We start from the raw sequence: 14,079 nt of genomic DNA on the forward strand, positions 1-14,079 counted from the left end.
GAATATTCTTGAGAAATTATATTTGATATAGAAAGGTGATTTGAATTTGTAAGTTTTTAGGATTTTAATTGAATGACGAAAATTCGAGCAATATGGGGAACGCCAATTATTTAAATAATTGAGAGATAGTAAAGCGTGCGCGTACTATACTCCTTTTCAATCAAAGTTTAAATGTTTTGAGTATTTATTGATTAAAAGGATTTGGGGTTCGAATTCATTAGAAATAATTGAGTTTTAAATGAATTACTTGGTGTTGGACCGATACTTCATCATAATTAGGATAAAATGAATATTTATTTTATCTATTAATATTCAACTAACCATATATTCTAACAAGACTTAAAACTTATAATTAACCATAAAAAAAACCAAACTAGGACAAACGTCTATTTTACTACTACTGTCATTTTAATTTACCAAAAAAAAACATAGAAGATAAATAATTAACTAAATTTAAAATAGAATAGGGTGTATAGAGGGAATAAATGGGGTGAAGCTAAAAAAAACTATAAAAGACCCAAAAGAGGGCTTCTAACAGTAGGTATTTTGTAATGAGCCCTAAGGCCCAAAATTCTTTCTTAATGTCCAAGAATATTCAGGAAAAGAATGAAGGGGTGGATTGGGCCTTAAACCCGAAACTCTGGATATCCACCCATCAATAGGATAGCAGGCAGCTGTACAGCTGCCTGGGGCACATGGCAGCAAGTGGCCTTTGGCCTCCCCAATAGTGGGACGCGTGGTAAAGACGCAGGTGCTAAGCGCGAGGTGGCATGCATGAATCCAGTAAAACGTGCAGATAACAGCCTTGGAAATACATTCATTCATGACTATTTGTCCTCATTTAATCAATTCCACTTTAATAATAATATTAACAAATGGGGATTTTAAAAGGAGATTTTCTTGAAAGCTGAATACTGAAAGAAATGGTGCGCCTCTTCTCTCTTCATTCTTTAACCCAAACCATAAACACACAAAACCCATGAGTTTGAATAGAGATGCAAACTCTAGATTCTGCATCAAGCTTGGAACAACAGAAAGAAATTATCAAAGATCTAAATATATCTTGTATGGGTATCAACAATCATCTAGTCCAAACAACATACAACAAATGCAAATAAAAATTCAATGAGTAGAAGGAAGTGAATCCTATTTGCTTGCTGATCTTTATGATTCTATTTTTTTCATGAGCAAATTTCGTTTATAATTTCCACTTCACCATATCATGTTTGTGTCGTTTCCATTGAGGAATTTTCACTGTGGTAACTGCTATGTATCTGAAGGTTTTTTCTGTTTTGTTTTATGTACCTCCTAGTAATGACCTTCCTTTTTCCGTGCAGTTTTGAAGTTTGTTTCTCTTCATTTCCACTAATGTCCTTTTGGTTTTTTTCTTCTGGTGCACTTGGTGCAGTAGTTGCTGCAGGTACTAATGCCGACACTCAGAGTTCACACATTTCCCTTTTTTCCAAGTTCAAGTTGTCTGGTAGTTCAAAACATGATTTTGTTGGATGAACTGTTCGATTAGCAAGGGGAACATGAGCTGGTGAAAGGCTTCTCATTAGGATCAAATGTGACATACATTGGTGAATATCAGGAAGAGTATCAACAACAACATCATCGCCTAGGAAACTTTTCATTCAGGATGATCATTGTGGAGTGGTGAGGTAAGGAAGTGAAAACGAGAAACACACAGCAAAATGTGAAGAAAAAAGTCATTTTTCTCTTTACTCAAACTATGTGATATGTAGTATTATGTATTGAACTCTATGTACGAATAATCCAAGCTCTTACAAATATTCATAATGAGATGTAATGATTAATTTATGTGTTATCTGAGGACATGTTCATGGACTTTATTGTTTGTGAATACTTCAAGTTTCAAATCAAAATTGGTGACACTCTTTTCTCAATCTTACTAATTGAATGCACATTTTTGTATGAAGTTTGTACAAAGTGGTATATCTTTCACCTAAAACAATTAATGCAAAATATGGACCTCAAATCTTAATTTAATAAAGTTTCCAATGGCATGACCTAAACATATCAACAATGGTATTTATAAAATGCAATGGAATGTTATGAATCTCACTTAAGTCAAGTCAAACTAGGTGGACAAGATGTCAAATTCAACATACAAATGCTTGAAATGGGATGCAATAGACCACAATTACGCATTAACTTGTACACCAATCCCTCAAGAGGATTTTTTGTATTAAGACCTTGGACCAATGATGTGCAAGCTTTCAAAGTGACTTACGGGTAAAGTAAATGATGATATGGCCTATGATGATGCATACCACAAGGAATGGATGACCAACAACCAATCGAGTCCCTGTAACAACTAGTCCAGTTTTTGAACAAGTACACATCAATCTAGTGACCCACTTGATCACTAAGTACATGTAGAATGAGCTTCTTATTTATCAAATAATCTTGATGCATTATCCCATATGCAATATGGTCCAAATCCACAATGCAAAGAGATATGGGAATTAGCATTTGACGCCTGGTAAAACCCTAATGTTAAGGTGATGACCAGAAAACCCTAATCTCCTCCTCGAGTGAAATCCTCAAGCCTTAAGTCTGTGCATCATGCTTTATGGTTATAAACACCAATGAAAGCTTCAAACAACCCGAACAAAATTGGGGTATGACACACTATGTATAATATGTATTCTAGACATATATTATATGTGGGTGTTACAATTGGTATCAGAGCAGGTCGTATCCTCGACCTAGCCATGAGATATTATAAGTATTTATTTCTGCCTCATATGTGAGTTATCATCATTGTCTTTGATGTTATATTCATAGTATTGAGCCTGATCAATTGAATTTTATTTGTATGATATTCAGGATGATGGCTGACAAACACAAAGGTCGTGGTAGACCCAGAACTCAGAATTCAGACTTTGAACCGCCAATTGGTAGTGAAGGTTTTCAATGGCCTCAATTTGTGCAACAAATGCAACAACAACAAATCCAATTCATGAAACAGTGGAATGGTGGTCTTCATCCTCAAGGGGTTCCACAAGAAGCTGCAGGTGGTAGTTTCCAGGATTTCTTTCGCATGAATCCTCCTGAGTTTCATGGTGGATTAAAGCCTTTGGAGGCTCATTAGTGGATAACCAACATGAAAAGGATTTTTCAGATAGTGCATTGTAGTGAAGAGAATAAGGTTGTGTTTGCTTCTCACATGATGAAGGGTCCCGCTGTGAGATGGTGGGAAAGTGCTTCGACTCTTATGACCAAACAAGGGGTACCTAGGGACTGAGATCATTTTAAGACTACTTTTCTAGATAAGTATTTTCCTAGCTCTTTGAGGACTCAGAAAGAATTTGAGTTTCAGCAGCTTAGACAGGGTACTATGACAGTAGCTGCGTATGCTGAGAAGTTCGAAGATATGGTTCTTATTCTAGACATGCCGAGTACGCACCAGATGACAAATGGAAGATCGATCAATTCCTTTTTGGTCTAAGAGGTGAAATTTCTCATAGTGTTTCTCAAAGGGAATTCACTACTTATGTTGAATTGCTAAGGCAATGTTATGTGGCTGAGAACAGTTTGAAGAAAGTTCAAGAAGAAATGGATCAGTATAGGAGTGGACAGAAGGACCAAGGGAGTCCGGGTAACCAATTTAGGCATAGACCTAAAGCTTTAAAGGGAAAACAAGTGCAACATGCAAGACCTAACCATCCTCCGCAATGTCAAGTATGTAAGAGGTCTCATTTTGGAAGATGTGTCAGAAGTGGAGTTAGGTGTTTTACTTGTTAGAGGGAGGGACACATGGCTAGGGATTGGCCTCAGAATAAGAATTAGGTGCAAGGGAGGAACACTGGTTGAGTTTATACTTTAGATGCAAGGAAGGCTAAGAGAAACAATGCTTTGATTGTTGGTATGTGTCTCGTCAACGATCATCCTTGTTTTGTATTGTTTGATTGTGGGGCAACACACTTTTTTGTATCAATTCAGTGTATGAAGCATCTTGGCTTGCAAGCAATTCCTTTGTCTCCTCTTATGGTGGTTACTACCTCCATGGATGATGTGGTTGAGACACCATTAATTTATGAAAATTGTTCGCTCTCGGTGAATGGTAGAATTTTCCAGATTGATCTTATTTGTTTACCACTCAAGAAGGTCGATGTGGTTTCGGGGATGGATTGGCTTTCTGCCAATTTGGTGTTTATTGGATGTGAAGAGAAGTTTATTATCATTCCATCTAGTGAAGCTACTCCAAAGGATGTATTAACTACTGTCTTGGAAGGTACGGTTGACATGGTTAGTTTCTTATTTGAGAAGGAAAAGTTTGTTCTCTTGGTTCTCACTAAGGAATCTAGCGACAATCTGAATGTTACACAAATTCCTATCGTTTGTGAGTTTCCCGAAGTTTTCCCTAAGGATGTCACTTCTCTTCCTCCTGAAAGGGAAGTGGAATTCTCTATTGATCTGATACTTGGGACGGCTGTAATCTTCGTTTGTCCGTATTGTATGGTGCCACTCGAGTTAAGAGAGTTGAAGGACCAATTGGAAGAATTATTAACCAAGCATTTCATTTGGCCTAGTGCCTCGCCATGGGGAGCTCTAGTGTTATTAGTGAATAAGAAGGATGGTAGTATGTGGTTGTGTATTGATTATCACCAATTGAATAAAGTCACCATTAAGAACAAGTACCCCCTGCCAAGGATAGACGATTTGGTAGATCAGTTGAAAGGAGCGTGTGTGTTCTCGAAGATTGATTTACGATCGGGCTATCATCAAATCAGAGTTAAGAATTTGGATGTACCAAAGACCGCATTTAGAACCCGATATGGCCATTATGAGTTCCTTGTAATGCCTTTTGGTGTGACGAATGCCCCTTATGTTTTCATGGACTATATGAATCGGATATTTCAACCTTACTTGGAATAGTTCGTGGTGATCTTTATTGATGACATTCTTATTTATTCTCGTACTCCCCAAGAGCACGGAGAACACTTAAGGATTGTTCTGTCAGTACTACAAGAGAAGCAGCTTTTTGCCAAGTTAAGTAAGTGTGAATTTTGGATGAACGAAGTGAAGTTTCTTGGTCATTTCATATCACAAGGAGGAGTATCAGTGGATCCATCTAAAGTCGAAGTAGTTATTAATTGGGAAAGACCGAAGAATGCTTCCGAAGTCAGAAGTTTCTTAGGTTTGGCAGGTTACTATCAAAGATTTATTAAAGGGTTTTCTCAGTTAGCTTTACCAATGACTAGAATTACCCGAAAGGAAATTTATTTTAAATGGGATTCGAAGTGCGAGTAGAGTTTCATGAGTTTGAAGGAAAAACTAACAACTGCTCCTGTTTTAATCATCCCTGATCCTAGTAAGTCTTATGAAGTATTTTGTGATGCCTCCAAGAAGGGATTAGGAGGGGTGTTAATGCAGAGTGGTCAGGTTGTAGTATATGCATCTCGTTAGTTGAAGACTCGTGAAGAGAACTATCCAACTCATGATCTTGAATTAGCTATTGTTGTCTTTACATTGAAGGTGTGGCGACATTACTTGTATGGAGTACGTTTTGAGATGTTTAGTGACCATAAGAGTTTGAAATACTTGTTTGACCAGAAAGAGCTAAACACGAGACAAAGGAGATGAATGGAGTATTTGAAAGACTTTGATTTTGACCTTAAGTACCACCCAGGGAAAGCGAATAAGGTTATAGATGCCTTAAGTCGGAAAGAGATGCATAAAGTTGAGTTGATGATGTTAGAATATGTATTATTGGAAAAGTTCTGAGATCTTAACATTTAGTTTGATTGGACGCAGGATGGTGTGATAATGGGAAATTTGAATGTTACTTCTAACCTAAAGGAAGAAATCGGCAAGGACAAATGATAGATGAGAAGTTGAAAGAGATGTCGACTCAACCAGATTTCGCTCAATCACCAGATGGAGTTGTTCTTTTTAATCAAAGGATTTGTGTTCCGAATGATGCCGAGATGAAATGAAAAGTTTTAGAGGAAGCACACAAGGGGGAATTTACCATACATCCAGGTTCATCGAAGATGTATCAAGACTTAAAGAAGGACTACTGGTGGCCTGGAATGAAAAGGGATATTGCAGAGTATGTGTCAGAATGCATAGTGTGCCAGCATGTAAAGATCGAACATCAGAAGTCAGGTGGTTTATTGCGACCTTTAGAGATTCCAGTTTGGAAATGGGATAGTATTTCAATGGATTTTGCAGTAGGGTACCTCGGGCCCAAGGTGGTTATGATTCAATTTGGGTGATTGTGGACCAGTTAACTAAGTCTACGGACTTCTTGTCCGTGAAAACTACTTACAAGGCAAGTCATCTTGCATGGTTGTTCATTTTAGAAATCATAATACTGCATGGTGTTCCAACTAGTATTGTGTCTGACAGAGACCCAAAGTTTACTTCAAGATTTTGAAGAGCATTCCAACAAGCTATGAGATCGAAGTTGTGTTTGAGTACGTCTAACCATCCTCAAACGGAGAGGATGATATAGACAATGAAGGATATGTTAAAAGCTTGCGTACTTGAAAGTGGAGGAAATTGGAAGGAGCTCTTACCATTCATTGAATTCGCATACAACAATAGTCACCATGCAAGTATTGAGATGGATCCGTATGAAGCCTTGTATGGACGGAAATGTAGAACTCCTTTGTGTTGGACGGAAGATGGTGAAGAAAGAATCTTAGGACCAGATATTATTCAAGAGACTACAAATAAGATAAGGATGGTTCATGATAAGATAAAGAAAGAACAAGATCGCCAAAAGAGCTATGCAGATCACAGAAGAAGACCATCGAAATTTAATGAAGGTGATCATGTATTCTTGAAGGTGACTCCAAGATTGAGACTGAAGGGATCGTTTAAGTCACGGAAGCTAAGTCTGAGATACGTAGGGCCATACCAGACTGTAGAGAGGATTGGAGAAGTGTCGTACAAATTAGCCTTACCACCTTCTCTATCAGAAATGCATGATGTTTTTCACATATCTCAACTTCGAAAATTCATTCCATATTCTCTTCAGCCTATTCTTCCATATTCGATAGAAGTAGAAGCAGACCTAACCTTTGAACCTCTACCAAGTCATATTACAGGACGGGAAGTTAAGGTATTGAGGAATAAGGAGATCCCTCTTGTTAATGTTCAGTGGGATGAATCACATCTGGGCGATGCTACCTGGGAACTGGAGTAAGAGATGCGAGAAGTTTACCCTCATCTCTTCCAGGTAATATTTAAATTCGAGGACGAATTTTTATTTAAGGGGGGAGGATGTAATACCCCATATTTCCTTAAATACTCAAATTCCTATTAATTGAGATCAGTTGAGTTCCTATGTGCTCTAAAAGTTATTAGTTAGGATAAATAGAATAAATAGTGAATTCAGGTTGACTTAATTAATATTAATTGGGACAGACCTTTTATTAATTGAGACATTTTGGTAACACTAATAAGGGGTCAATAGCTCTAGTAGAACAAATCTTACAAGTATGGTGCCACTTGAGATATTTGTTACTACTAGTAACCTTTTTCTAACCACGCATTTCTTGTGGCAAATGGTGGCCACATATATCTATCCATTACCTACCATCCTTGTGCCACTTCATTTATCTATGTATCAGAGAAGTTAGTGGAAAGAAGAAGACTCTCAAGGGAAGAAGAGGAAACAAGCTAGTGGAAAGAAGAAGAAGAAGAAGAAAAGCTTGGGGAAATCAAGAGCTTGGAATCAACATCATCATCTTCATATCATCATCTCATCCTCAACAACTTATTCTCTTCTATTTCTTGAGGTGGGTTCTAGTTAGAAACCCTAATGTTTCTAGGGATTTAGGTTGTAGAATCATAGGTTAACTAGAAGAATCCATGCTATATGATGAATGTTTCCTCTTGATTATGATGAGTTTCTCTATGAATCATGTGAAATTTCAATGATGTTATCTCTACATGTGTTCTTGCATTTATTAGATTCTTGTGACATAATGATATGGTTGTTGTTTGGAAGTTTGTTGATGTGTTGTTATGTTCATGTCAAGAGAATGCTAGTTAGAAGTGGAGAAAACATTATGCAGTTTGGGATTTTGGAAGTTGTAGAAGAAATGAAGTCTATGTGTATGAAAAAGTGGAAAATGCTTAGGACCAATGGATTGTTCCTTGATGACAATCGATTGTGTCAACTTTATGTTTTGCAGAAAAGGAAATTTTAGCAGGACCAATCAATTGACATGGGACTCCAATCAATTGCACAAACTTTCTGTTTTGGAAAACTGGAAATTTCTCAGGTGCCAATCGATTGACACTGAGGATCAATCGATTGATCCTCTGTATTATTTGAAAAAAGAAATGTGAGAGGAACCAATCGAATGGGCTTCCCCAACCAATCGATTGGCTTATACCAAACACTTCAAAACTCATTTCTTTGATGTTTCTGAATGCATTTCATCTACCACTAATCATTTGTGATGTTATACTTGAATTGAATGAATGTTAAATATGAGAATTACATATTGAATCTAGTGAGTTAACCCAATGATCATTTAAGGCAATAAGTTAGACCTATAATTTAGATAACGTTAGAAGGTGGCATTCATTCGCACGATACTTATGTGGAGATCGTGGATGGATGACTGCAATAGTTGAGAGTGATATGCTTTGTATGGAACATGCCATGTTATTGCTTGTGTATATTGGTGAATGAAGTCACCTGTGATTGATGAGTCTTGTTATGCTTTATGGAGCCGATCATGTATTCAGAATGTTTTACCCTTGGTGGTGCACATCCCTATCTAATATGCTTAGATGAGTAAGCAATAGGATGTGATACCGATGATTCGTGCCTCAATTGGGTTTGAGCCCCAACTATGGCGGATGTGGGGGAAATATGGACATCTAAGTGGGTTAGAGTCTCATACGGTGAAAGATACCCTAAGTGGGTTAGAGTCCCATGCGAGTGACAGTTGCTTGAAATGAGTTTGGAACTCATAGCGGACCAGATATCCACCGTGAAAGTCGAATCATACAAGCATGCATGAATTGGGATTGCCCTAGACATAGGTAAGCTCAGGGATTGATGTTTCGTGAATCTAAATAATGATCTTGTTTTGAGTTGCGAGAACTCAGGAGCATGTTTCCATGCATTATGAGTTAGTTCCCCAGCACTTAAGTCTTTTTCCCCTTGTTGACTTAAGTTGGATATTGATTAGAAAACTCTGTAGAGCCGAGTGGATCCATAAGATAGGGAACCTACTGGGATTATTATCTCACCCCATGTTGTTGATTATTTTTCAGGTAGTTCTGAGCAGGCGAAAGGTAGGGACAAGATAAAGTGATTCCTTGCTTACCTGATGTTTTAGGTGGCTACTCCGTTGTGTAGATATTTTTGAGATCATTGTATAAAGATCTAGCTCCTAGTTTTATTTTTGGGCACTTTTGTGTATGTTTTGTGCCATGTAGTGTTTTCTTTTGGGCATGTAAATATGTACACTGTTGCCGCTAGGCGCTTATGTATTTCAGTTCCAGTATTACACTATGTATAATATGTATTCCAGACTTATATTATATGTGGGTGTTACACGTGCACCTGTAATTCATAAGGTATAAATATTTTAAGATTTATATTATCCAATTTAAGTTATATAGTTTCACAAACTAACACAACCTAAGAAGTATCATGCTCGAAGGACCTTTTTTTGACCCCGTTTACTTTTGAATATGGTCTAAGTTGTTGGCTATATATAAGATCATGTAGGTAAAATTTAGATTAAAATAAAGAATATAGTATAACTTTATATATTCATCGAAAATCTACTTTACATAACGTGAACATGGAAAATCAAAATTTTAAAATTTTATTAAATATTTCATCAAAATTGAAATGAAACTTTATGTTTATAACAATTGTTATTTAAAATAAAATTTAACAACCATGCATTTTAAGAGTAGAACTAAAAAATGAAGCAAAAACTATTGAATACGGATTACAGTCACCATTCCAAAAACTTTTTCAGTATGGGCTTGAAGTTTAGGACTATCCACAACTTCAGCCGAATCCTTAAGAAATGAGAACATTCCTTTTGTTGCGGGTTCTTTTTTCAATATACTATTTTGAATAAATCAGCCAGAGTTATTATGTTTAGTTTACATCATTTCTTATAAAACAATAATTAACAAAAAAAAAACTAAAAGTCAAACATACTCAAATGATGCATAACTTACACGGTGTAGAACAAAACACTATAACTAGGATTCTGTTTAAATAATTCCCATGAGCTATTAACTAAAGCTTCTTGCTTCTCAGTGAAACCCATATTTCTCCTCCTCTTCTTCTTTGTATTTTTTTCTTTTATTATTTGTGTTGGTAGTATAATAACAATACATTCAATACTTGTTAATATAGAAAACTTTTAGGCATAAAAAATATAGTATATTTATAGTGATTGTTTTAAAATTATATATTGGCACGTGGAGATGTCCATTAACATAATCAAAGAGACAAGATTTTTTTGCAAAACTTAATATTCATTTTTATCACTAAATATAATTAATAATAAAAATAATTAAATCATTAATGTAAATATTATTTTGTTTATTCAAATTAACTATTAACTAATCTAATAAAAATGATAATTTATAATCTCGACTTAAAAATATCATCGAGATTTAGGTATTCCGTAAATAAGAGGTTAAGGCTAAAATGGTCATTTATACCATGAAGGGAATTTTATTTATTTTCAAATATAATATGGCATTTCAAGTTAAGTTAAGATTAATGGAGGTTTATGGAAAATATATAAGTAACTTAGTCATTATTCTATAAGCCTCAACCAATTAGAAAATTTGTCATGAAGAAGAGGATTAGTGGAGTTTCATTATTTCATGTGACGACAGAAATGGTTCAGTGATTTAGAATTATATATTGGTGTATTTTACAAAGGAAATCCAACAATTGGCATCAAGAGTTGGTCGATTGATTGTGTCTAATCGAAATCCACAATTTTATAAATATGTCATAAGATGTCGATCCTAATGGAGCATATGATAGAGAAAATATTTTCAAAGACAAAATTCACACTTATTAGAAATCTATCATGTTTGTATACTTATAATCGGTTGAGAAAACTATGTGGTGTGCCATCAACGAGGGATCATTTATTTCATACGGTGCTGACGACATTGTTAAACTTCCAAAAGATTGGGAGGATGCTAAAATAAAAAAGGCTTCATATGATTTGAAAGCGATGAACATATTTATTTCTGCATTAAGCATTAAAGTGTTCTATTTGATTTCACATCATACAAGTGTTAAAGATATGTCGAATACTCTCTCTCTCTCTCTCTCTCTCTCTCTCTCTATGTGTGTGTGTGTGTGTGTGTGTGAGGGATTTGAGGATGTCGAGGATTCTAAAATTAATGTTTTTATAGACGAGTTTGAATTATTTTGCATGGAACCCGGAGAGTCTGTGGATTCCATGCAAACTAGATTCCTTCATTTAATCAATAATCTGTGAGACTCGGGTAAAACCCTATTCAACAAATCTTGTACTAACAAAATATTGAGATCCATGTGTAGAGAGTGGTAACGAAAAACCACTGTTATAAAAGAAGCAAATGATCTTAGTACTTTAGACATTACAAAACTGTTTGGAAGGTTAGCTGAGCATGAGAATGAGCTGAAACGACTCACCGATAATGAAGTAAAACATAACATACTAGATGAATGTATAAAAGTTAAAGGAATGAAGTAAGCATTCAAGATCTAGGAGGCTTGGTGGTTATCCTAGTTCAAAATTGATTGAAGTTATGGTCTTAGACGATTTTTGTAACAAAACTCTTATAATAAGTCTCGTGTACAATCTAAAAAACATAAGGAGAGATTTTTTTATGGTTTTACCATCAAGACTAGATTAGGCCCCAAGCGAGGATGAAATGATCGATCAAGTGTAAATTACAATGTCACTCTTATATTTCTTTCTACTTACATTTTATCACTATGTTTGTTAAATTTCATTTGAGTAAAGATCATTTATTGATAAATTTGTAGGTTACTATTCTTATTTTTGATTTTCTATGTATAAAATTTCTTTTTTGTGTGAAAAAGTGATTATCGGTCCTACTAGACATCATTATACCCATGACTCAACTAAAAAATTTCAATCAATACATTAGTTATAGAATAATTATACTCAACGTAATAAATTATTACTTTCTTGCTTGATTTCCCGCCTTCACTTGAATAAATCTTAGGAACAGACATATATATTTAAATCTAAAATAAAAAAGTTCACCATAAATAAATAATCTTGGATTGAGATCAAATGGAATTTCATATATATAGATTTTTTTTCTTTGTGCTTAAAATGATTAAAATATATGAGTTTAAAAAGGATCTAAAAAGAGTTTGAAGAGTTTTATTAATTGAGGAAGAGAGTTCAAGATCGCAAAGACTTCTCTCAAAAATCATGTAAAAAGGATTTGAAAAAAGACCAAACATCTAGCAAGACATTAAATATGCCACAAATTTAAATTTTCACTTTGTTACATTGCAATATGCAATTCTTTCAACATGGTCTCACAAACATGTGTTGTTTTGAAAATTTTATAAAAATAACGAGTTCCCAAATCAACTAGCTCGCAATATAAGGCGATGCTCTCAGGATGAGAAACACATAAGATTGTGAGAAAAATGTTTTTCTTTCTCATTAAAAAGTTTCCTAAAATAAGTATATAATATTCTAGACTCAATAATTAACCCTAAACTCATTATAAGTACGACAACCAACATAAAAATTAACAACAACTAATATAATATGAGAATTCGGATGTTATAGTTTGAATAATATTTATTATATAAACTTGTTTAAAAAGATTTAGTTATACAAGTCTTATTTCTTAAATTTATTTATAAATATAAATCATCACAAGTTTAATTCATTGCCTTCTTAATTGCGGATGCTAATCCTTCATAGGCAACTTCCCAAGCAGTACTCAATTCTTTGCTCCATTTTTCTCCTGATGCTTCTTTTATGGTTTCTAGCAAAGCTTCTTTAACCACCTGCAAGGCACCAAAAGTATTAAATTTAGGTTAGAGTTTTAGACATTTGAAAATAGGTATGTGTGTAAAATAAAATGTATCTAATTATTATGATCTTTATAATATTATTTTCCTTTCTATGCTTCCTTATTAGTTAACTAGACCCAATATAGTATAAAATTAAATATGTCATTTTATTGAAAATGTATACTTTTAGTTATTAAATTTTAAAAAAATATATAATTATTTTTAAAATTAATAATATTTTTGAAAATGGAATAAATAATAAGAAGTAAAAACAAAACAACTTAATAACAATAATTCATAACTTTATTGCAAATTTGTTAGTTACGTCAATTAAATTTATTTTTATGGAGAAGACTCTTCTAAAATTAACAAGTCACTTTAGAGAATAAAGAGATATATAGCATTAGTATAAAAAAGAAGTGAAATCAATTTTTGTTAATAAATCAATGATTAGTAGTATATAGACAATCATAATATATCATGGTTGGTTATCATATCAACTATTGTTTTCTCACTTTAAGAACTATACTATATACCCGAGCTAAATAATGATTAAATATATGACATATTTTTATTTTTCAAAATTAATTTTATGTAAATTAATTCAATTATATATTGTTGTATTATTGAATTTGACAATAGGTGACCATTAGTCAATAAAAAATTAAGAATGCGTTTTTTCTATATTACGTACCACAAAATGAGGATTAACAACTCCATTCTGAATGTGAATGACACCCAATGTTGCATCCCCTAAAACTACTTCTCCTGATGCTCGAAGTTGAATAGCTGAGTCGTACACCTGTAATTTAAAAGGTATAAATATTTTAAGATTTATATTATCCAATTTAAGTTATATAGTTTCATAAACTAACACAACCTAAGAAGTATCTTACTTGAAGGACCTTTTTTGACCCCGTTAACTTTTGAATATGTTCTAAGTTTTTGGCTATGTATAAGTTCATATAGGTAAAATTTAGATTAAAATAAAGAATACAATATAACTTTATATATTCATAGAAAATCTACTTTACATA

The 14,079-nt window shown here is 34.0% G+C and overlaps 2 protein-coding genes across 2 annotated transcripts in view; both read right to left on the reverse strand.

Annotated features, from left to right (window-relative positions):
* The window catches only part of LOC127121145 (leghemoglobin Lb120-1-like), a 30,639-nt gene extending 20,347 nt beyond the window's left edge, over window positions 1-10,292 (reverse strand). The window contains exons 1-2 of the mRNA XM_051051732.1: window positions 10,201-10,292; window positions 9,950-10,084 (exon numbers count right to left, since the gene is read on the reverse strand). Coding sequence (XP_050907689.1) covers window positions 9,950-10,084; window positions 10,201-10,292 — 227 coding nt within the window. The remainder of the gene's footprint in view (window positions 1-9,949; window positions 10,085-10,200) is intronic.
* A 2,615-nt stretch (window positions 10,293-12,907) lies between these two features.
* LOC127121146 (leghemoglobin Lb120-34) overlaps window positions 12,908-14,079 on the reverse strand; it is a 31,572-nt gene continuing 30,400 nt past the window's right edge. The window contains exons 4-5 of the mRNA XM_051051734.1: window positions 13,737-13,844; window positions 12,908-13,036 (exon numbers count right to left, since the gene is read on the reverse strand). Coding sequence (XP_050907691.1) covers window positions 12,908-13,036; window positions 13,737-13,844 — 237 coding nt within the window. The remainder of the gene's footprint in view (window positions 13,037-13,736; window positions 13,845-14,079) is intronic.

This window comes from Lathyrus oleraceus, chromosome 2, assembly GCF_024323335.1.
Source record: "Lathyrus oleraceus cultivar Zhongwan6 chromosome 2, CAAS_Psat_ZW6_1.0, whole genome shotgun sequence".
Taxonomy (NCBI): domain Eukaryota; kingdom Viridiplantae; phylum Streptophyta; class Magnoliopsida; order Fabales; family Fabaceae; genus Lathyrus; species Lathyrus oleraceus.